General features: G+C 57.1%; 2 protein-coding genes across 6 annotated transcripts; both read left to right on the top strand.

The window, feature by feature from the left end:
* Nucleotides 1-298: 298 nt before the first annotated feature.
* On the top strand, nucleotides 299-8,399 carry PLIN5 (perilipin 5). Its single transcript, XM_024569298.4, has 8 exons — nucleotides 299-410; nucleotides 1,152-1,232; nucleotides 2,013-2,208; nucleotides 3,129-3,211; nucleotides 3,586-3,766; nucleotides 5,165-5,364; nucleotides 6,659-6,775; nucleotides 7,099-8,399. Exons 2-8 carry the CDS (start codon nucleotides 1,173-1,175, stop codon nucleotides 7,627-7,629), a joined length of 1,368 nt encoding a protein of 455 aa, XP_024425066.1. The 5' UTR covers nucleotides 299-410; nucleotides 1,152-1,172; the 3' UTR covers nucleotides 7,630-8,399.
* Nucleotides 8,400-10,702: 2,303 nt separating this feature from the next.
* On the top strand, nucleotides 10,703-22,511 carry PLIN4 (perilipin 4). Of its 5 annotated transcripts, none has more exons than XM_045202351.2 (8): nucleotides 10,703-10,820; nucleotides 10,941-11,005; nucleotides 11,437-11,584; nucleotides 12,432-12,490; nucleotides 14,470-18,310; nucleotides 18,426-18,613; nucleotides 20,315-20,401; nucleotides 20,474-22,511. In XM_045202351.2, exons 2-8 carry the CDS (start codon nucleotides 10,958-10,960, stop codon nucleotides 20,804-20,806), a joined length of 4,704 nt encoding a protein of 1,567 aa, XP_045058286.2. In that variant the 5' UTR covers nucleotides 10,703-10,820; nucleotides 10,941-10,957; the 3' UTR covers nucleotides 20,807-22,511. The 5 variants fall into 5 exon arrangements, with proteins under 5 accessions (XP_045058286.2, XP_045058285.2, XP_045058284.2 ...); XM_045202350.2 differs by having other exon boundaries at nucleotides 14,467-18,310; XM_045202349.2 differs by having other exon boundaries at nucleotides 12,429-12,490.
* Nucleotides 22,512-22,542: the final 31 nt, after the last annotated feature.

Here is a 22,542-nt window from a genome sequence, read left to right as displayed (position 1 = left end):
AACAAGAATCTGAGGGAATGGGCCGACCAGGCTCCTGGTTTAGTTAAGCTGCGGATTCAAAAAAACAGAACGACGTTAATGACTTGCCTGAGGTCACTGGGCGTGAAGGTGGGGGCTGTGATCGCCCTCCACTGAGGGTGATACGGAAGTAGCTCAACCCATGGGCATCCAGCGTCCCCCAAGCTGCTTTGGCAACGGCACAGGGCTCTGGGAGCATTAGAGAAGAGCAAGTGGGCCTGGAGCAATGCCCCAGAGGCACGCCCCCGCGCGGCCTCTCTCTATTGGTCAGTCCCCAGAGGCTCCGCCTCCGGAGCCACTATAAGGCGGGAGGGGCTGGCAGGGGGCGGAGACTGGAGCCCGAGTTGGGTGGTCCGTGGTGGTACCTGGGGGCTGAGGCTGCACACACCCAGGTGAGTGCCGCGCGGGTGGCGTCCAGGAGCGCTCCGCAGGCCTGGGGGCCCCCTGAATTGGGTGGGGAGGCGAGGGTCCAGCAAGAGAGAGGTGACAGGCCAGAGCAGGTGGCTGAGACCCTTGGCCCAGTTGGCTGAAGCTCAGGACCCAGGTGGGCGGGGACCACAGCTCTGAAGGCACGGGGTGGGGAGTCTGAGGTCGAACTCCCTACTCTGAGTCAAGCTTAAGCTGAGTGACCTTGGGCCCAGCGTGGACCGCTGTGTGCCTCAGTTTTCCTGCCTGTCAAACTGACTGGGTTTATTGGGATTCTACAGTTACCACCTGCATCCCTGTAGGGGGCTGCTTGTGCAGTTCTGTACAGGGCAGGGACAGCAGGAACCTTCCCTACTTTGCAGAAGAGGAAACAGCAGAGAGGTGAAGGCACTTGCCCAAAGTCACACAGCAGATAATGGCAGGGTTCAAACCCTGAGCCCATGCTCTGAATCACTACAGAGACACCCCCTTGCCAGATGCTCTCTCGTGTGTACCTACTGTGTGCAGAGTCCTGTGCATGCACTATCTGTGCTCCTCACGGCATTCTGAGGAAAGTATTATCATTACCCCATTTTTCAGATGAAGACAATGAGGCCCCAAGAAGGAACAAGACTTCCCGAGTCACAGAGGCTCTTAGGCTCCAGACAGAACCCAAGGCCTGGGAGGGAGCTGGGAGGGCTGACCCCTCACTCTGTCCTGGTCCCCAGGTGACCTTGTTTGCAGCAGGCATGTCAGAGGATGAGGCGGCTCCGGCCCACAGACCCAGCTCGTGGGAGCAGGACCAGCAGGTGAGGGGCTGTACCTCCTGTGGAGCAGGGCATGGGCAAGAGTGGGGTACAGTCCCTCCCTGAACAGCTGCAGACCGGGTACCCCCTTCCACCTCTATCTTTGATGTGAGCACCTCACTCTTAGGGCATTTTGGACCATGGAGGCTGGCATCTCAGCACCTGCTACCCTTTATCAGCGGGGCACAGAGAAGCCCAGGGAGGGGAGCAACTCTCTGAGTAGACCCAGCTGGCTTATCTGGCCCCTACCTAACTTTCCCTCTCCCACTCTGGGTCGCCCCGCCCACACCTCCTTGTTTCTGTGTCCAGCATCATGGTGGGTGCTCTTAACAACCACGGCGGCAACGGCAGCACTCACAGCATCCACTCTGCATCAGTCACTGTTCCCAGGGCTTCACATACACTGGCCCCCAGCATGTTGATCATAGCCCTAGGAACCAATTTCACGGAGTGGAGACCAAGGCGCCAAGCAGTTCACTCACTTGCCCAAGCTCACACAGCTCGGAGGTGGCCAAGCCACAACTGAACACAGGCGGTTTTGCTCCAGAGGCTGTGTGCCCTTAGCCGCCAGACTCTTTCAGAATTTGTCACGCCGTGTGTGTGCTATTGAGAACAGCGGCCTGTGAGCACCTTCCTGTGGGTTTCCTCTGCTGTACACAGCCAGGTGCTCCATACGCCCTCTTCCCCGTGCGCCCCCCCCATTTTGGCCCATACAGAGGAAGTGGAGGGTGGCTGAGACTCCCACCTCCCTGGGGACCCCTCTGATGTTTCCCCTTCCCACAGAGCGCGGTGCAGCGAGTCGTGGCCCTGCCCCTGGTCAGGGCCACGTGCACTGCCGTCTCCGGTGCGTATAGCGCAGCCAAGGACAGGCACCCGCTGCTGGGCTCTGCCTGCCGCCTGGCCGAGCACTGCGTGTGCAGCCTTACCACCAGCGCCCTGGACCACGCCCAGCCGCTGCTCAGCCACCTGCAGCCTCAGCGTGAGTCCCCCTGGCCAGAGAGTCCTTTGGGTGCCCTGTGGTTCCACCCTCTCCTGCTCCATCTGCATGGCATGCCCTGGGGTGGACCCCAGGACCCGGGTGTCCCTCCACAGTCTTACCTATCCTGTGTGCCTTCAGTCTGACTGCCTACCCCCCGCCCCCATCCACCTATGTTCTCCTCGCTCAGTCCTTTGCCTGTACCACTTCTCCTCCACCTGTTGGTGTACTATGTTTTATCACCTGGCTGCCATCTGCCCTTAGCAGTTTACTTGTGGTCCCCTCCTTCTGTCCCCATTCCATCTGTCTGGATGTCCTCCTCCCTTGTTGGTTGGCCTGCTCTGCCTTGGGTCCCCTTTGCCTGCCCATCCTCCCTTCCCCATCTGCCCCTTTGTCCTTGCCTCGACCTGCCCTGAGCCCCACACCTCCCTAGACCTGTGACCAGCTCAGGAGTCCAACCTGACAGCCTGATGGGGGGAGGGCAGAAAGGCTCCTGGTCTCACATCTGACTGAAGAAGGGGGTCACCTGAGGGTCCCAGCCCAGGGCCTCCCCACCTCCTCTGCTGGCTTGAGTGACCTTGAGCCTGCTCGCTGCGGCATCTGAGCTGAGCAGGGGTGTGGAGTCACCTTGGTGCTGGCAGAAGCCAGTGGTAGAGCAGAGGTGGGGAAAGCAGAGGAGGTGGGGCCCAGCCTGATGGCCCACACACCCCCTCAGGGTCTCCAGCCCCGCAGGGGACAAGCCAGGTTGTCTCTGCCGAGTAGGCTTTCCTTGACCTATCTTGTCTCTCTCTCTCCCTGTTTCTCCTTCTCTCGTTTTTCCTCTGCTTCTCCCTCCAGCACTCCCTCCTTCTATGTTCCTCTGTATCTCCCTCGTCATCTTCCAGATTCTCCCCTCCTCTCTCTCTTTCTCTGCCTCTCTCCAGTGGCTACAGTGAATGATCTTGCCTGCAGGGGCCTGGACAAGCTGGAGGAGAAGCTACCCTTTCTCCAGCAACCTTCGGAGATGGTACAGCACCAGACCGTGGGGACGTGCACGGGGTGGGAGTGGGAGGGAGGAAGACGGCCTCCTCCCAGACCTAGCCTGAACCCCTCTGCCAGCCGGACCCTGGGACCAGGTCAGGCTTTGGTCACCTCAAAAAACACCAGCCAGATGAAAATAATTGGCACCCATATTTATTGAGCACTTAATATGTGCTAGTAGGTGCTGGTAACCCTTTCAACCACCTTGTGAGGGAGATATTTTCTTTTTCTCCAATTTATAGAGGAGGAATTCCGGCCCAGAGCTGGGAATGGGCTAGGAATCCTTGATCCCCTGGCCCCAGGGGCCAGGGAAGGGAGCCAGAATCTGACAATACCTGGATCAGGGGCCCTTCCCTCTAGGTGGTAACCTCAGCCAAGGATGCAGTGGCCAGCAGTATGACAGGCGTGGTGGGCCTGGCACGGCAGAGTCGGCGCTGGAGTGTGGAGCTAAAGCGCTCCATGAGCCACGCTGTGGACGTCGTGCTGGGCAAGTCGGAGGAGCTGGTGGACCACTTCCTGCCCATGACTGAGGAGGAGCTTGGTGAGGCTGGTGCCCTCCACAACCCAGCCCTAAGTCCTCCTGCCCACTCCCCATCCCCGGAGGTTACAGATCAGAGAGTTTCAGGACTCACTCAAGGACATAACTGAGCAGCAGGAACGTGGAGCTGGAGCCTAGCCCTGACCTCCCACTCCACTTCCATGGCCCCCCGGCCCACATCCTACTAGAAACAGACCACCCAGACCCCAAGGGCATAATTGGCTTAAAGACTTGAGAGAGTCACAGTCTCAAACTGCTAGCCCTCCAAATTATATCGTCTGGCCTGGACGATGCCTTTAAAATCTTTTAATTTATTGCATGTATTTAACAACCAGATTTTGCCCCACACATCCTGATTTCTGCCTTGCCTTGAAAAACTAGACACTTGGGTTAAATAGCATCTGCCCCCTTAAAGCCCACCTTTCTCCAATGTTCTAGTATTGTCTGCTGGCCCTGAACACAATCTGACTGCTCGACCCCTGCTCTACGGCACTGGAAAACATGTTTACATTCTTCCTCCTCGGCACAGAGGCTGGGAGGCACTTTTGGAGCACCTACATAGCCACACCAGCCAGGCCAGGGCTAGACTGTCCTTAACCAATGTACTAAACTGCCTCTTAAAGAATATATCACAGGTGCCCGGCACACAGTAGGTGCTTCTCCCTCTCTTTCTCCCTTCCTCCCCCTCTCTAAAAATAAATAAAATCTTCAAAAGAAAAAAAGAAAAAAAAGAATACTCTAGCCCTGACTGGTGTGGCTCTATTAGTTGGACATTGTCCCACAAACTGAAAGGCTGCAGGTTCAATTCCCGGTCAAGGCACATGCCTGGGATGCAGGTTCAGTCCCTGGTTGGGAGTGTGCAAGAGGCAACCGATTGATGTTTCTCTCTCACATTGATGTTTCTCTCCCTTTCTCTCTTCCTCCCTTCCTCGGGAAGGAGAGAAACATCAATGTGTGGTTGCCTCTCGTGCACCCCCTACTGGGGACCTAGCCCACAGCCCAAGCACATGCCCTGACTGGGAATTGAACCAGTGACCTTTCGGTTCGCAAGCCGGCACTCAGTCCACTGAGCCACACCAGCCAAAGCAAAATCTTCTTTCTTTTCTTTTTTTAAAGAATAGTCTAGTCTAGAGCCAGAGTGTCTAGACTCTGTCTTTGAATCACAGTTCTGTTTTTGCACACTGTAGGACTTCACCTCTCTCTTCCTCAGTTTTCCCCATCTGTGAAATGGGGCTAATAAAAGTGCCTACATCACAGGGTTTAGGGAAGGTTGAACGAGTCGATATTGATAAAGGGAAACTATAAATTTGGGAGCCCATGGGCTTGTCCACGCAGAAGGAGGGTGAAGAGACATGGAGGTGGTGTCCATGCTGACCCCCTGTCCCCCATCCTGTCCTCTAGCGGCACTGGCGGCGGAAGCTGAAGGCCCAGAAGTGGGTTCAGTGGAAGAGCAGAGGAGACACCAGGGCTACTTTGTGCGCCTGGGCTCCCTGTCAGCACGGCTCCGCCACCTGGCATATGAGCACTCTCTAGGGAAACTGAGGCAGAAGAAACACCATGCCCAGGACACACTGGCCCAGCTGCAGGAGACACTGGAGCTGGTGAGAGCCCTCTGCCTGCCCCCACCCTGTAACTCAAGCCATTCAGCATGGATTGAGCACCAGCTGAGAACCTGGTCCCGTGCTAGACTGAAGGGGGAGGCGGGACTGCGCTCAGCTGCCTCTAGCTGTGTGTGTTCAGGGCTGGGGAGGCGGTTGCCTGGGGCAGGGGAAGCTCAGGGGCTGCTAAGAGTCAGCCTTGGGAGTAAGGAAGGGGTTTGGTGGAGGAGGAGAAGTAGGAGTTGGGATTTATAGGCAGTTAAGATAGGTCCAGAGAGGGAGAAGGCACCTCTTCCTTCGCTCTCCTGTCACCAACACCAGTCCTCTCCATCTTTTAGGTTCCAGCCCCCAGCCAGCTTCTTCCCACATTGTCCATCCCTCTGGGCTCCAAAGGGACTGACAGCTCCTGCTTACTGGGCTCGATAAGTTCAGATGCCCCAACCTTCTTATCTCACATCCCCTCTCCCCACCTCAACTGCCTGCAGCTCCATGTTCTCATCCCCTCCCACATCTGACACATCACCACACTATCAGCTCTGTCCTCAAAGTCTATTCTGAATGTGCCCATATATCCTACCCCTTCCTTCTCCATCCACCTGGGTGCAGCCCCCACAATTGCTCACTAGAACCCAGCTATCCTCCTGGACCCATCTGTCCTCCCCATTGCAGACACTAGAGGGCGCCTGGAGTCCCTGAGTAGGTCTATTTCACTGAGCATAACATCCTCAAGGTTCATCAATTTTGTAGCATGTATCAGAACTTCGTTTTTATGGCTCCATATTATTCCATTGTACCGATGGGCCATGATTTATTTGTTTATTGTCTAATACATTCCCTGTCCTGGGTACTGAAGGCACAGTGGCCCCTTTAGGATACTCACAGCCCAGTTGGGAGATCAAGGTCATAACGGGGAACACAGCAGGCGTTTGTGGGACCCAGAGGAGGGATCCACCCAGCCAGGAGGGGAGGAGGGAAGACCTCCTGGAGGGGTGACATCTGCATTGAGACTAGAACTGAAGCAAACCAGGAAGGGAGAAGGGGTGGAGGGCAGAGTGTATCTGGCAGAGCGTCCAGCCAGAGGGACCAGCATGGACAAATGCCTGGCAGTGAGTCTGAGCTACAGAGGAACCGCGTATCACTGGGCCTGCCAGAGGGCAGAGGAGACAGTGAACAGGCTGGCCAGGCTGGATCAGCAGGTGTGGAAGGTTGCACACAGGTGTTCCCTTGATGCTTAATAAGGCCAGATCCAGCCCCCCAAATCCTCCACCTCTGACGACCACTTTTCCCATCCCCACAGATTGACCTTGTGCGGTGTGGGGCAACCCCCACCGCCCCGGCCCGCCCTGGGAAAGTGCACGAGCTTTGGGAGGACTGGAGCCTCGGTGCCCTGCAGAATGGCCGCCGCCGCAGCCAGGTAGGATGGTGGGATTGTAGGAGGTGGTTCTGGATCCGCCCAGGGCTGCCAGGGGCCAGTCTCAAGCTGTGTCTAACCAACTGATGAGGTAAGCTGGTTGGAGTGTCCATGGAGGAAACTGAGGCTAGGAAAGTCTCATCGTGGGGCCTTTAGGGAAACCGTCCCCTGATTCCTACTTTTGGGAAGGCAGGGCTGTCTTGTTGTGTCCATGGGGGAAACAGAGGCAGGCAGATAGTCCCATTATGTCCATGGGGAAACTGAGGCAGGGCTGTGTTCTCAGCATGTGTCCACCCGGGACACTGAGGCCCCGCCCCTCCCCGCAGGCGGAGCTGGAAACGCTGGTACTGTCTCGAAGTCTGATGCAGGAGCTACAGGGCTCAGTGGATGCACTGGAGACCAGCGTTCGGGGCCTGCCCCGGGGCGCCCAGGAGAAGGTGGCCGAGGTCCGGCGCAGCGTGGATGCCCTGCAGGCCGCCTTCGCTGACGCGCGCTGCTTTGGGGATGTGCCTGCCGCGGCGTTGGCCGAGGGACGGGGCAGAGTGGCTCGGGCCCACGCCTGCGTGGAGGAGCTGCTAGAGCTGGTGGTGCAGGCCGTGCCACTGCCCTGGCTTGTGGGGCCCTTCTCGCCCATTCTCCTAGAGCGGTCGGAGCCCCCACCAGACCTGGAGAACCTAGTGGACGAGGTCGTGGGAAGCCCTGACCCTCGCTGGGCGCACCTGGACTGGCCGGCTCAGCAGAGAGCCTGGCAGGCACAGCACCGGGACGGGACAGGTTTCCCGGAGGACATTCCAGAGGAGGAGCCTGAGCCCCCCAGCCGTCCCAAGCACACCCTGATGCCAGAGCTGGACTTCTGACCGGACTGGGCCTTGCAGCCAGAGGCATAAGGAGGCTGCCTACACCTCCTTATCCCGCTGCCCCCTAGTGGCCATGCAGAAGCACTAACACTGAATGCCTTAACCTTGGCCCAGGCACGGATTGGGGGGTTCCGGCGGAATTCTGAACCTAGGCCAGCTTCACTGATACCAGATCCTCCCCAGTATATCCCTTGGACATATGGGGACATGAACCTAATTCAGGTCTGACTAGTCCTCAGCTAGGTTCATCTGTCTGTGGTCACCTGTTCCCTCACCCCAAGAAGCTGAGCAAATCTCCTTGGAGAAACACACATTTTGCCCAATGGCTTCTATTTGGGGATTTGAAAAGTGAGCACTCCCCTGCTCCCCAAGCTTGCACATCCTGGTCTGAGGGGTCCCCAGAGATGCTGGGTTGCACCAGCTGGGCCTGCCAGACCCACTTGCTTTGCTGTTCGGGGTATGCTCTCCAGAATAAAGGTGCTTCGTGCTGCCCAAAGGCCCATGGCCTCTGTTCTGACCGGGGCGGTCTCAGGTGCAGCGTGCCGGGGGCTCAGGGCTGGGTCACCACATGGCACACACCAGGGATCGAGATTTGAAAGGAGTGATGCCCCCCTACCAGCTTGACATCCTGTCTGTCGTTCCATCTTCAGTGCCCAGCCCACCTGGGTTAAGTGCTCCCCTGCAGATGTGCTTCCTGGAGTGCAAGTTCATACTTTAGTATAAATGAGTATCTTGGAAACTACAGGGGGCAGGATCTGAGGAGAAAGAAGTTAGATGGGTCAGCCCCTCCTGTGCCCATCCCCCTGGGCCCCCAGGGGCTGGTCTTGCTGTGGTTTCTCCACTAGTCAGAACTGGGGAGACAGAGGCAGAGCAAGGGCCACAGGACAGTCTCATGGGGGCCCTCCCATGCTCTGACCATATTCTTGGCTGCCCCTCAGACTCCCTGGAGGCCAGGCAGGGTGTTGGGAAACCATAGTCTGATTCCAAGAGGTCAGGGTGGCCCCTGGCTTCCTTGGGACTCAGCCCTGCCCACTTCCCACCAGCCAGACTCACTTCCCTGCCCCTGCTCAGGAACCTCTCTGGCCCCCTGTCACCCTGGACTTGAGTCCCAGCCTTGCCCACAGGTCCCCTCTCCAAACCCATTTTCTCCTCTGCAAAATGGGTAAGTCGTGCCCAATCCTAGCAAATGCCTTATCCACAGAAGCTACTATTCACTCATTCATTTATTCAACAAATATTTATAGAGCACCTGCTGTGTGCCAGGCACTTCTCTGCCTTGGGGCAAGGCAGAGAACAAAATGGATAAAAATCCTACCCTCTATAACCTAACAATACAGGAGACAGATAATAAACAAAATAAGTAAATTACTTCTCTTAGTGTTAGAATGATGAGAAAAATAAAAGGGAAGGACAATGGGAAGTGTGTGAGGGTTGAAGAAGAAATGCGTATTTTTAAATTGGAGGTGGTGGCCAGGAAGGCCTCTCTGAGGAGGTGACATATGAGCAAAGACTGAAGAACATTCAGGGCAGGGGGCACAGCCTATGCAAAGGCCCTGGAGCTGGCCCTGGCCCGGCCTGTTGGAGAAAGAGCAAAGTGGCCTGTGTGGCTGCAGCAGAGTGAAGTGGAGAAAGGGGGTATGTGAGAACAGGGAGGGGACAGGAGCAGGTCATCCAGGGCCTATGGGCCACGGGGAGAACTTGGGTCTTTACCCCAAAGGAGATGGGAGCCCTGGAGGGCTGTGGGCAGGAGGGGGGACGAAAGAGACCTGACTTGGTGTTTACAGTCATTTGTTATTGTTGCTGGATTCCCCTTTCCCTCAGGGTGCTATGGTAGCCCTGAGGGGAGGGGCACTCCCAGGGTCCACCCAACCCACTGTCGCCTTTAGGAAGTGTTGGCTGGAGAGAGGTTAGGGGATCCCCCTGTTGTTCCTTGACTGTTTGACAAACAGTGACAGCTCCAAGAAGACAACCTGGGAGTCATCAGACCCAGAGACAGGGCCTTCCCTTCTCCCAGTCCAGAGCCCAGAGCCCCCAAGAGATCTCTCCCTGCTCCTGTGGGCACATGGCTGGGATGCCTGCTTCAGGGGCAGGCAGGAGAGAAACTGCCCAGGGAGGGCATGGCAGTCACTCCTCTGGTCACCTGTGCACCTGTCCACAGCCAGGTCCCTCTGCACACAGGCTCAAGGTCTGATCTGAATCCCATCTCTGCCACTTCCTGGCTCTGTGGCCTCAGGCACAAAAAGCCTCCTCCAGGAAGACACCTTGGATTGGCCTGAGCCTACCAGGTCTGGTTCTCACTGTTTGGGGTGGCCCCAGCTCTGCCAGTGCTCTCTTGGTCTACATATTGGTCCCTTGCTCTCTCTTCCAGAGAGCGACATGTCCCCTCTCTGCTGACAGATGCTGCTTCTCTCTGCCTGGACAGTGCTAAGCTAATGCCTGTTGAGCACCTGCTGGGTACCAGGCACAGAGGTAAACAGGCTGTGACCTCATTTCACACTCATAACCACCCTATGAGTTGGCCCATTTAACCAAACATTTATTAAGTGCCAACTGTGTGCCAGGTATTGTCCTACTGCAGGGAACACAGGGAGGGCAGAAGTTGTGGGGGTGTCCGGGGAAGAGTGCTATAGGCAGAAGGGAAAGCCCATGCAAAGGCCCTGGGGCAGGACCTTGCCTGGAGATTCAGAGGAACAGCAAGGCCCCAGTGTGGGGGGTCCAGTGTGGCTGGAATGGTCAAGGGGGAAGAGAGGCAGGGGCAATGAAGGCAGAGGGGAAACAGCACACTGTGGGCCACAGTGAGAAGTCTGAAGAGGAAACTGAGGCCAAGGCATCCCAGTAGAGCTGAGATTGAACCTTGCCCATCTCCTGGATGAAAAGAACAGGCCAAAAGGGCACACAGGCCACGTCTCAGGGACACAGGATGGCCTGTGACTCACTCAGCATGGTAGGGGTGGTGCTGTGGGCAGAGGTGGCCTAGTACTGAGAGAAGGGGAAAGGTGTGGGCCTGGGGCCCATGCTGGGCTGGGCAGGCAGACACGTGACTGCTCAGGGCCCTCCCCCAGCCTGCTGGCTGCCTGCCTCTGCCGGCCAGGCCTGTGCCTGCCCCAGACCCTATAAGGCCTGGGAGCTGAAAGCAGAGCCAGCTGCCAGCTGCGCCACCAGTCACTTCAAAGGACCCTCACGCAGTCCAGGTGAGCAATGCCAGGGTGAGGCCAGGTCTCCAGGTGGGTGTCTGGGAATGCCTGGGGATGTGGGTGTGGGGCAGAAGGCCTGGAAGCCCCCATTTACAAACTCTCTCTGCCCCCTTCCAGCTGCTTAGAGTATTAACATGTCTGCTCAAGGGGAAGGAGGCAGGAAGCCCAAACCCAAGGGCAAGGTAAGGGGAGGAACAGGAGGGGGAGACCCTCCCCAGAACCTTGGGGAGGTGACCTCTACAGCCCTCTGGTCTGGGAGGGGCTTTCCGGGTAGCTCTTCCCTCCTGTCCCAAGCTGGGGGTCGGGGTGGCTCATGCAGACTCCAGCTCCTTGCCTGCTGTGACTGGGTGGGCCACGGCCCTCTCTGAGCCTCCATTTCTTCATCTGTGAAATGGGGGCCGTGGAAGGAGAAGGCCTTGGAGACTAGGACAACCTTCTCCTCTGTCCATGGGAGGCCGGCTGCATCTGCCCATTGGCCAGACGAGGAAACCGAGGCTTGAAACTCAAGGCCACCCAAAAGCAAGCGGCTGAGGTGTGGAAGCCCAGGGCTATCTGATGCTCTCCCCTGTCCCACCACAGCCCAGCCCTTCTCATGTTGCCCCTCCCCACACAGACCCTGGGCAGCTTTTTGGGGTTCCTGCCTGGCTTCAATTCTGCTCGGAACCTGGCGGCCAATACCCAAGGCCCAGCGAGAGAGGTCCAGCCAGTCAGTGATCCCGCAGCTGCTACCACCCCCCAAGCCTCCCATCCCCAGGCCCAGGGTGAGTACACAGGTTCATAGGGTGGGGGGCCTGGAGGGGGACCCAACAATAGGAAATCTAGTAGGGACTTCTGGCCACTTTGGGGACATTTTATATGGGACTGTCATTGCTCATTTAGCACCAGATGGGGAAACAGAGGCATAAATATGGCAGGTGTGTGGCCCAAGTGGCATAAGCAGCAAAAGTGGGGGTGTGAACACAGCCTGTCTCCCTGCAGTACCACCCATGCTCACCCCCAACCCTCCGTTTGCAATGCCCATGAATGAGAGGCTGGGTGCTCCACAGGTGTGAACTTACTGGGGATGGCGATCCTGGTTTCCAAAGAGGGACAGTGGCTTCCCTGGGGTGGCAGAGCCTGGGGGTCTCCCCACCCTCCAGTTATTCAGCCAGAGTACTGTGGACACATAGAGGGGCTGGTGCAGGGGGCAGGCCAGAGTTGGGGTGGCTGCCTGGGCGGGGCCTCCCCCTGGGCCCAGGGCCCTTGGTGGCTGACTTCTGCCCCACATACCCAGGTCTGACAGGCAACTGCCAACTGTGGCAGGGGTGGGGTGGGGCTCTGACTCCTCCTGCAGCCTCCCTGGGTGGGTCTCCAGCACCCCAGACCCAGGCAGAGAAAACACCAAGGAGCCCCTGTTCCAGGAAATGGGAGGCCCTGGGTGGGGGGGTCGAAGGGAGCCCAGCCCATGGTCATGGATGTCAACTCCTGTTGTCCCTGGCGCAGTGGCTGGGACATTCCTGACCTTTTGGGCTGTGCCTGTCAATTGCACAACAGGCACCAGGGTGGCTGATGCCAGCTCACTTCCCTTGCCTTCCCGGGGGTGCCTGACTAGCTCTGTCCCCACAGTAGCTACCAGCCCGAAGCAGATGGCGAGGGAGGTGGAGATGCTGCCGCCGCCGTCAGACAAGGTGAGAGGGGCTGCCAGAGCCTCATATGATGGCCTCTGCCTCCCTTGGGGATGCTTTGGTTCCTACCCAAGGAGAGAGCAGACACCTCCATGTGTCCTACCATGGGATGGCAGACAGACCCGTCCTCTCTGAGCCTCTACCTTGCACTTCTGTGAAATGGGTACAGTGCTGCCTCGCTGCCCAGCATGGTCAGGCTCCAGACAGACCACTGAGAGCCCCTCGCTCCGTGTCTAGCATGATGTGACCCAACAACAGCCAACTCACTCACCGTGTCAGGCTCCAGACACCATGCTTTCTTTATACATGCTCCCTAACAGTTAATCCTCCCAACCGGCCTGTGAGGAAGGGGGTGAACAGTACCCACACGGTAGCTGAGGCACAGAGAAGCTGAGCCACCTGCCAAAGGTCACACAGGACATGGGTAACTGGGGATTTGAACTCAGGGCAGAGGCTAAAACGCACCAATGCAGCATTCCTGTCCTGAATGTGTGGTGACCGCACACGTTATCCTGGCCCCAGGGCTGGGCCAAGTAAAGGGGATGCTTTATGCCAGGTGTGGCCATGGCAGGGGGCAGAAGCCTGACAGGGACTCCTCCGCCCAGCACATGCCCCCACTCTGGTCTTCCCAGTCTCCCTCTGCCCCCAGCTCAGCCAGGTCTCAGCGCTTCACAGGGTGAAGAACATTGGCAGGTCCTTCCAGCCCAAACTGACAGACCCTTACCCCTCCCCCTTTATGCATGAGTTCTCTGCTCCCCTCCACTCATGCTAACTGAGCACTACTATCGGCAAAGTGCTTTAGGTGCCTTGTGACTTGCTTCCTCCCCAATCCTTGAAAGAGGTGCTGTTTTAATCACCATTTTTCAGAAACTGGCTCAGAGAGGGGATATGGCTTTCGCACAGCAGTGCAGAGGAGAGGTGAGATTTGAACCTGGATCTTTGCAGGCACAGAGCCCAAGGTTCCCACTTGACTCAATGTTGGGCAGGGAGTGAGAGCACTATGGCCATCTGGGCAGGCGCATTCTTGGCTGTGGGGCGCTCCTGAGCACGGCAGGGGTTGGGCAGCATTCGAGGCCCCCACCCATTCAATGCAAATAGCACCCTCTCCCAACAGTCACACATCACAGATGGCCCCAGATGTCGCCCAGCGTCCCTGGGGCTTGGGGAGCAGGATTGCTCCGCGTGAGAACCACCGAAGTGAAAACGGCGTGTTCATGGCTGCCAGAGTGGTGGCAACCCTGGGCCGTTACAACCCTTTGGTAGTTTGGCTGAACTAAAGACAACTGCCACTGGGTAGGTTAAAAAACGAAGTTACTGCCCTGGCTGGTGTAGCTCAGTGGATTGAACATGGGCCTATGAACCAAAGGGTCACTGGTTCGATTCCCAATCGGGGCACATGCCTGGGTTGCAGGCCAGGTCCCCAGTTGGGGGCGCATAAAAGGCAACCACACATTGTTTCTCTCCCTCTCTTTCTCCCTCCCTTCCCCTTTGTCTAAAATTAAATAAATAAAATCTTAAAAATACATAAAGTTACAACTCCCTATGGCTTGACCCCAACACCCATCCCTGTATGGTTTACTTTTCCAAACCCTTCTCCTACACGCTCATTTTAACAAGGACTTTGATCTCCTCACTATAACAGGGCACTCCAGGTTCAAATTTTGCTAAAGATGACAAAAATATGTAATTCAGTGGCTTGCTGACCACAAGGCCAAAGCACCCTGTCAACGGTTATAAAGGTATAAAGGACCCGCTGTCAGCCATGGGGGTCCAGTAAAGTGAGGGAGTAAGTTGACACCATGAGGGAGCTTGTTAAGCTCAAATGCTGGAAAACCACGGGGACATCAGGGGTGGGCAGTAAGCACACAGGCCTCCGGTGACAGACCCCACTCACCAGTCGCCTCAGCAGTCAGGCTGGCAGACGTCTGGGGCAGGAAGCACCCCCAGCTCTGCTCCCCACTGCATGTGTCCTTTTTCAGCAGATGATCTCCGGGGTGAAGGACCTGGTGTGCTCCACGATGACCACGACCAAGGATGCCATTTCCTCCGGAGTGGCCAACGTGATGGACTCAGCTAAAGGTGTGGTCCAGGGAGGACTCGACATGACCCGACCTGTGCTCACAGGAACCAAGGAAGCTGTGGCCAGTGGAGTCACCAGAGCGGTAGATATGGCCAAGGGTGCCGTCCAGACTGGCGTGGACACCACCAAGACCGTGCTCACAGGCACCAAAGACACAGTGGCCACTGGCCTCACTGGGGCCATGGGTGTGGCCAAGGGAGCCGTCCAGACTGGCGTTGACACCACCAAGACCATCCTCACTGGCACCAAAGACACAGTGGCCACTGGCCTCACTGGGGCCATGGATGTGGCCAAGGGGGCCGTCCAGACTGGCGTTGACACTACCAAGACCGTCCTCACTGGCACGAAAAACACAGTGGCCACTGGCCTCACGGGGACAATGGGTGTGGCCAAGGGAGCCATCCAGACTGGCATGGATACGTCCAAGACTCTCCTTATGGGAACCAAAGACACAGTGGCCACTGGCCTCACTGGGGCCATGGGTGTGGCCAAGGGAGCCGTCCAGACTGGTGTTGACACTACCAAGACCGTCCTCACTGGCACCAAAGACACAGTGGCCACTGGCCTCACTGGGGCCATGGGTGTGGCCAAGGGAGCCATCCAGACTGGTGTGGATACCACTAAGACCGTCCTCACTGGCACCAAAGACACAGTGGCCACTGGCCTCACTGGGGCCATGGGAGTGGCCAAGGGCAACATCCAGACTGGCGTAGACACCACCAAGACCGTGCTCACAGGCACCAAAGACACAGTGGCCACTGGCCTCACTGGGGCCATGGGTGTGGCCAAGGGAGCCATCCAGACTGGCGTTGACACCACCAAGACCATCCTCACTGGCACCAAAGACACAGTGGCCACTGGCCTCACTGGGGCCATGGATGTGGCCAAGGGGGCTGTCCAGACTGGCGTTGACACTACCAAGACCATCCTCACTGGCACGAAAAACACAGTGGCCACTGGCCTCACGGGGACAATGGGTGTGGCCAAGGGAGCCGTCCAGACTGGCGTTGACACCACCAAGACCATCCTCACTGGCACCAAAGACACAGTGGCCACTGGCCTCACCGGGGCCATGGGAATGGCCAAAGGAGCTGTCCAGACTGGCATTGACACTACCAAGACTGTCCTCACTGGCACGAAAAACACAGTGGCCACTGGCCTCACTGGGGCCATGGGAGTGGCCAAGGGCAACATCCAGACTGGCGTAGACACCACCAAGACCGTGCTCACAGGCACCAAAGACACAGTGGCCACTGGCCTCACTGGGGCCATGGGTGTGGCCAAGGGAGCAGTCCAGACTGGCATTGACACTACCAAGACCGTCCTCACTGGCACCAAAGACACAGTGGCCACTGGCCTCACCGGGGCCATGGGAATGGCCAAAGGAGCTGTCCAGACTGGCGTTGACACTTCCAAGACTGTCCTCACTGGCACGAAAAACACAGTGGCCACTGGCCTCACTGGGGCCATGGGAGTGGCCAAGGGCAACATCCAGACTGGCGTAGACACCACCAAGACCGTGCTCACAGGCACCAAAGACACAGTGGCCACTGGCCTCACTGGGGCCATGGGTGTGGCCAAGGGAGCTGTCCAGACTGGTATTGACACCACCAAGACCATCCTCACTGGCACCAAAAACACAGTGGCCACTGGCCTCACTGGGGCCATGGATGTGGCCAAGGGGGCTGTCCAGACTGGCGTTGACACTACCAAGACCATCCTCACTGGCACGAAAAACACAGTGGCCACTGGCCTCACGGGGACAATGGGTGTGGCCAAGGGAGCAGTCCAGACTGGCATTGACACTACCAAGACCGTCCTCACTGGCACCAAAGACACAGTGGCCACTGGACTCACTGGGGCCATGGGTGTGGCCAAGGGAGCCGTCCAGACTGGCGTGGATACTTCCAAGACTCTCCTTATGGGAACCAAAGACACAGTGGCCACTGGCCTCACTGGGGCCATGGGTGTGGCCAAGGGAGCCGTCCAGACTGGCGTGGATACTTCCAAGACTCTCCTTATGGGAACCAAAGACACAGTGGCCACTGGCCTCACTGGGGCCATGGGTGTGGCCAAGGGAGCCGTCCAGACTGGCGTGGATACTTCCAAGACTCTTCTTATGGGAACCAAAGACACAGTGGCCACTGGCCTCACTGGGGCCATGGGTGTGGCCAAGGGAGCAGTCCAGACTGGCATTGACACTACCAAGACCGTCCTCACTGGCACCAAAGACACAGTGGCCACTGGACTCACTGGGGCCATGGGTGTGGCCAAGGGGGCCGTCCAGACTGGTGAGGATACCACTAAGACCGTCCTCACTGGCACCAAAGACACAGTGGCCACTGGCCTCACTGGGGCCATGGGTGTGGCCAAGGGAGCCGTCCAGACTGGCGTGGATACTTCCAAGACTCTCCTTATGGGAACCAAAGACACAGTGGCCACTGGCCTCACTGGGGCAATGGGTGTGGCCAAGGGAGCCGTCCAGACTGGTGTGGATACCACTAAGACTGTCCTCACTGGCACCAAAGACACAGTGGCCACTGGCCTCACTGGGGCCATGGGTGTGGCCAAGGGAGCCGTCCAGACTGGCGTGGATACTTCCAAGACTCTCCTTATGGGAACCAAAGACACAGTGGCCACTGGCCTCACTGGGGCAATGGGTGTGGCCAAGGGAGCCGTCCAGACTGGTGTGGATACCACTAAGACTGTCCTCACTGGCACCAAAGACACAGTGGCCACTGGCCTCACTGGGGCCATGGGTGTGGCCAAGGGAGCCGTCCAGACTGGCGTGGATACTTCCAAGACTCTTCTTATGGGAACCAAAGACACAGTGGCGACTGGCCTCACTGGGGCCATGGGAATGGCCAAAGGAGCTGTCCAGACTGGTGTTGACACTACCAAGACTGTCCTCACTGGCACGAAAAACACAGTGGCCACTGGCCTCACTGGGGCAATGGGTGTGGCCAAGGGAGCCATCCAGACTGGTGTGGATACCACTAAGACCGTCCTCACTGGCACCAAAGACACAGTGGCCACTGGCCTCACTGGGGCCATGGGTGTGGCCAAGGGAGCCGTCCAGACTGGCGTGAATACTTCCAAGACTCTTCTTATGGGAACCAAAGACACAGTGGCCACTGGCCTCACTGGGGCCATGGGTGTGGCCAAGGGAGCCGTCCAGACTGGTGTGGATACCACTAAGACCGTCCTCACTGGTACCAAAGACACAGTGGCCACTGGACTCACTGGGGCTATGGGTGTGGCCAAGGGGGCTGTCCAGACTGGTGTGGATACCACCAAGACCGTGCTCACAGGCACCAAAGACACAGTGGCCACTGGCCTCACTGGGGCCATGGGTGTGGCCAAGGGAGCCGTCCAGACTGGCGTGGGCACTGTACAGAATTGGTTACCTGGCTCTGAGGGAAGCTCCTATAGTGGATTCATCAATGACAGGGACCTGGACAAATGTGGGGAAGAAAGTATCCTGAGCCCCCAGGAGGCTCAGTCTTGCAGGGTCTCCAGCCTCCGGGGCACTCTATGTGCAGGCGAGGACCTTGCCAGAGAAGCTACCTCCGACATCCACTGTCTCGTTTCTACTGTAGAAACATTCACACAAGGTGGGATCCTGGGAAAGGAAAATGCTGGGTGTACAGCCACTGCATGCAGCTATGAAGGTGTTACGGGTTTTACAACACTCTCGGAGGAGCTGGGGGAGATCTTCCACCCTATGAATGCCGAGGAGCAAGGTGAGAATCAGATGGGCTAGGTCCTAGGTCCTAGTGAGGGCTTGTCATCTGTCCAATCCAAGAGCTGGACGGCCTGTGGACCTCTCTGTCTGAGTAATCCCATCTTCCCTTGCAGCTCAGTTGGTGGCCTCCGAGCCTGAGCCCAGAGTACCTGCAGGAGACCAGCGGAGCTACTTTGTGCGTCTCGGTGACCTGGCCCACAGCTTCCGCCAGAGAGCCTTCGAGCACACCCTGAGCCACCTGCAGCATGGCCAGTTCCAAGCCAGAACCACCCTGGCCCTGCTTGAGGACTCCTTCCGTACGGTAAGTGTCCTCCCCTGTATGGGGCCCCTTCCTCAAAATATCTCCCCGTGGCTTCCCCATGATGTGCAGTGATCTGACATCTGTCAGCCACTAAGATGACCACAGGCTGCTCTCACAGGGCTTGCGTCCCAGACCGCGAGACAGACCACCAAATCAAACAGACCATTCTGCCCTCCCTTACCTGTGGGAAATACATTCCAAGACCCACTGTAGAAGCCTGACACCACAGATAGTACCAAATCCTACAAATAGTATAGTTTTTTCCTACACATACATACCTGTGATAAAGCTTAATTTATAATTTATGTAGGCACAGTAAAAGGTTAACAATAAGTAATAATAAAATAAAACAATTTATACTGTAATAAAAGCAATGTTAATGTGGCATTAAAGTAAGGGTGACTTGCCCTGGTGGTGTGGCTCAGTGGATTGAGCACCGGACTGGGAAGTAAAGGGTCATTGGTTCAATTCCCAGTCAGGGCACATGCCTGGGTTGCAGGCCAGGTCCCCAATAGAGGGAGTGCAAGAGACAACCACACATCAATGTTTCTCTCCCTCTTTTTCCCTTCCCTTCTAAAAATAAATAACATCTTAAAAAGAAAATAAGGGTGACTTAAACAGGAGCCCTGTGGTACCCCCATCTGGTAACTGAGATGCCTACTGTGCGCCTAAAAGGCAGTCGGGCATCTACAGCGTGGATACAGTGCAAGAGGGAATGAGTCCTGTCCCAGGAAGGACAGAGCAAGACCCTGTGAGATTTCATCACACTATTCAGAACAGCGGGCTATTTAATAATCATGTGCCATTTATTTCTGGAATTTTCCATTTAATATTTTCAAATCACGGTTGACCTTGGGAACAGAAACTGTGGAAAGTGAAATGGAGATAAGGAGGGTAGTGCTACATGTCCAGACAACGGGGGCGCAAAGAAGGAACCAAGACAACCATGCAGAGAGGGCCTGGGCCAGGCAGGAGCGTGTCCCTTTGAGCCACATTATGTATGACAAGGAGAGCCACGCAGAACTGGGGAGAAGTGAGGTCCATCAGCACAGAGTGCCCAGCCCTGGCTGGGTAGTTCAGTCGGTTAGCATTGCCCTGAGACACCAATGTTGCAAGTTCGACACTCAGTCAGGGCACATAAAAGAATCAATAAATGAATGCGTAACGGGTGAAACGAGAAATCAATGTTTCTCTTTCTCTCTCTGAAAAGAGTGTGCTCAATAACAAGCTGAGTGTTCAAGGGGCAGAAAGACACCCAGGGTGGACAGGGTGAAGTGAAGGTGAGGGTAGGGTAGCAGGAGCCCAGGGATCTCGGGATCAGTGATGTGCGAAGATCGCGATGGGGTTGTCAGTGGGACAGACGGTCTCAGAGGCCCTAGGGGAAGACCACGCAGACCAGGGTGAGGTGTCGCTTTTATCCAATAGGCACTGGGGAGCCACGGGAGGGATTTGAGCTGGGGAGTGATAAGATCCCATTATCCGTTATTTGATCTCACTGAGAACCTCACGGGAAATTTGGATTACTGCCACTTTGCGAGAAGACAAGCCCATCATGGCACAGTTGGCTCTAAGCTCGCAGCCTTGCAACGACGCCACACAAAGGTCCGGACACCAGGCTCCTGGCCCCTCATGCCACTCCCGGGGGAAAGTGTGTGAAAGGCCCTGCCAAAAGCCATTTTTTCTCTACTGGGCTCTTTCCAGATTGAAAAGGCCAAGCAGGCTCCAGAAGGACAGCTGTGGCCAGATCAAGGTCCAAGAAGCAGAGTGGAGAAAGTCGGTACCCAAGAGGTACGTGTGAGGGGCCAAGGCTCCCAGAATCTTTTCTCTGCCCACTACTCACATCTCTCCCTCTTCCTGCAGAAGCCAGATTCAGAGGCTCTGTCCAGAACCTGTGGACTCATCCAGCAGCTCCACGTGGCCTACAGCACCCTGGCCTCTGGCCTCCAGGGTCTTCCGGCTGAGATCCAGCAGCAGGTGAGGCATGCACGGCACAGCCTCTGCGAGCTCTATGGCGTCGTGTCCTCTTCCAGGTCCATCACAGAGCTGCCAACTGAGCGCCTGGCCCAGAGCCATGAGAGTGTACGCCAGGCCTGGCAAGGGCTGGAGAAGCTGCTGGGGAGTGTGCAGCACAGCCCCCCACTCAGCTGGCTGGTGGGGCCCTTTGACCTGCACCCTGGTGGACAGCAGCTATAAGGCCCCCTTCAGAGCCTCCCCAACCCCAAACCAGCCCCAACTCCCCAAGCGCTGGACACTGCTGGTTGGCGCATGGAAGACCTTCTGCAACAGATGCACCACACTCCCAACTCTGAGACTGTGCCATCCATCTCTCTTCCCAAGCTTGGCTGGACCTAGGAGCCCAGGGCGGCTAAGACCATTGACAGAGGGTCTGCACGTGAAAACCCTGAGCAAGCCCTCTAGTTAGGAAAGAGAAGTGGAATGTGCCAGAGTCTAGAAGATTCTCTTCTCAGCAACCCCCACTAAAAGCCCCATTACCTTTGCAGGGGACGGGGGTCTCCCACCCTTGTCTGGGCCTTCAGCTACCAGCTTAGCAGGTTGTCCTGCTCCTCCACCCTGACTCTAAAGCATCTCCCCTGGCCCTCAGCAAACAGCTTGCACCAGAATGCACCAGAATGTCCCGTTCATCTGGAGGCAGGGTCCCACTGCCTCTGCTAACCCCGGTGTGGCTAAGAGAAGTGGCTTCCTGAGGACAAAGCCACCAGCAGCAACCCCCCCACCTCCAGGCTTTGCAGGTCCTTCCTTGAGGACTACATTGCCTGGGGGTGAGAAGGTGGCTACAAATCAAGCCCCTTCTGCCTCTTCGCTCATCCACGTCCTGCCCTGGAGGCCAATCACGTGATGAGAGAGCTGAGGTTCTGGTCTCTGAGGCACCTGGACCCAGGGGCTGCCCATGGCCGAATAAAATGACTTTCCCACTGGGGACAGAGCCCTAGGGAATATGTGACAGTGTGCTGCTGAATGACCCTCCATGTCTTGGTAATGTACTCCACGTTGGAGACTAGGGCCTGCCATGATTTGGGAGTGTCCCTGCCTTCCCAGTTGCAGGGGTCCAAGCCCACCACCCCTGCACCCAAACGTGAAAACTCACCAGGTTCATCCAAGAAAGGCTCCCTCACCAGCCTCGGCCTCTCTCCAGCTGGGAGCTACACATCAGAACACCAGCAGCCCACCCAAGCCGTGTTGAGCTCCCACCTTCCCAGAACCCACGGCACACCAGCAGCACACCCCCACACTGCGCCCTCTTCTCGGAAACCGTCAGGTGCTCCAAGCTCCAGGACGAAGGGGGCAGCCCTCTCCAAGGGCTACCAAAGGCGTCCAGGGTCTGGGAGAGGCTCTGCCCTGAGGACTGGGGGAACCTCCCAAGCCTTTCTTACACTGGGATTCACAGGCAAAGTGACTATCACACCAGCGGGGGTTGGGGTGGAAGCAGACAGGACTCAGGAAGTCCCCTGGCGCACCACGGGCTCCCTCCCTCTCAGCTGGGATGGATGAACTCAGCCAGAGGCCAGTGTTTAACCAGAAACTGCTGCGTGCAGGTGCCTGGCAGACAGCTACACCGCTCCTCCCTGACCCTGCCCCCTGAATCCAGGACACAGCCCTGGGAGGCTGGAGTCGCCCTTGTCCAGGTGAGAGAAGAGAAGCCCGAAGTGGGAGCACCACTCGCCCACTCATGTGCTCTGGAGAAGTAAAGACAACGGGCAGCTCACAGGACCCTTCCAGGCCTGAATGCTCCGGGCCAGGCACTCCGGGGCTTGCTTTGTGGAGAGTGCGTTATTGCCAGCTGCAGCTTGGGCAAGAGGGACATCAGATGATTCAGTTAAGCAAGGCAGTGGCTTCTGGGGAAAACACGGTAGCCACCCGGCCTCTTTGCTCCTCCTTCCTGGGCACTGGGAAGCCAAACCCAGGACATC

This window comes from Desmodus rotundus, chromosome 9, assembly GCF_022682495.2.
Source record: "Desmodus rotundus isolate HL8 chromosome 9, HLdesRot8A.1, whole genome shotgun sequence".
NCBI classification, from domain to species: domain Eukaryota; kingdom Metazoa; phylum Chordata; class Mammalia; order Chiroptera; family Phyllostomidae; genus Desmodus; species Desmodus rotundus.
This window is presented reverse-complemented; position numbering and strand designations above follow the sequence as displayed.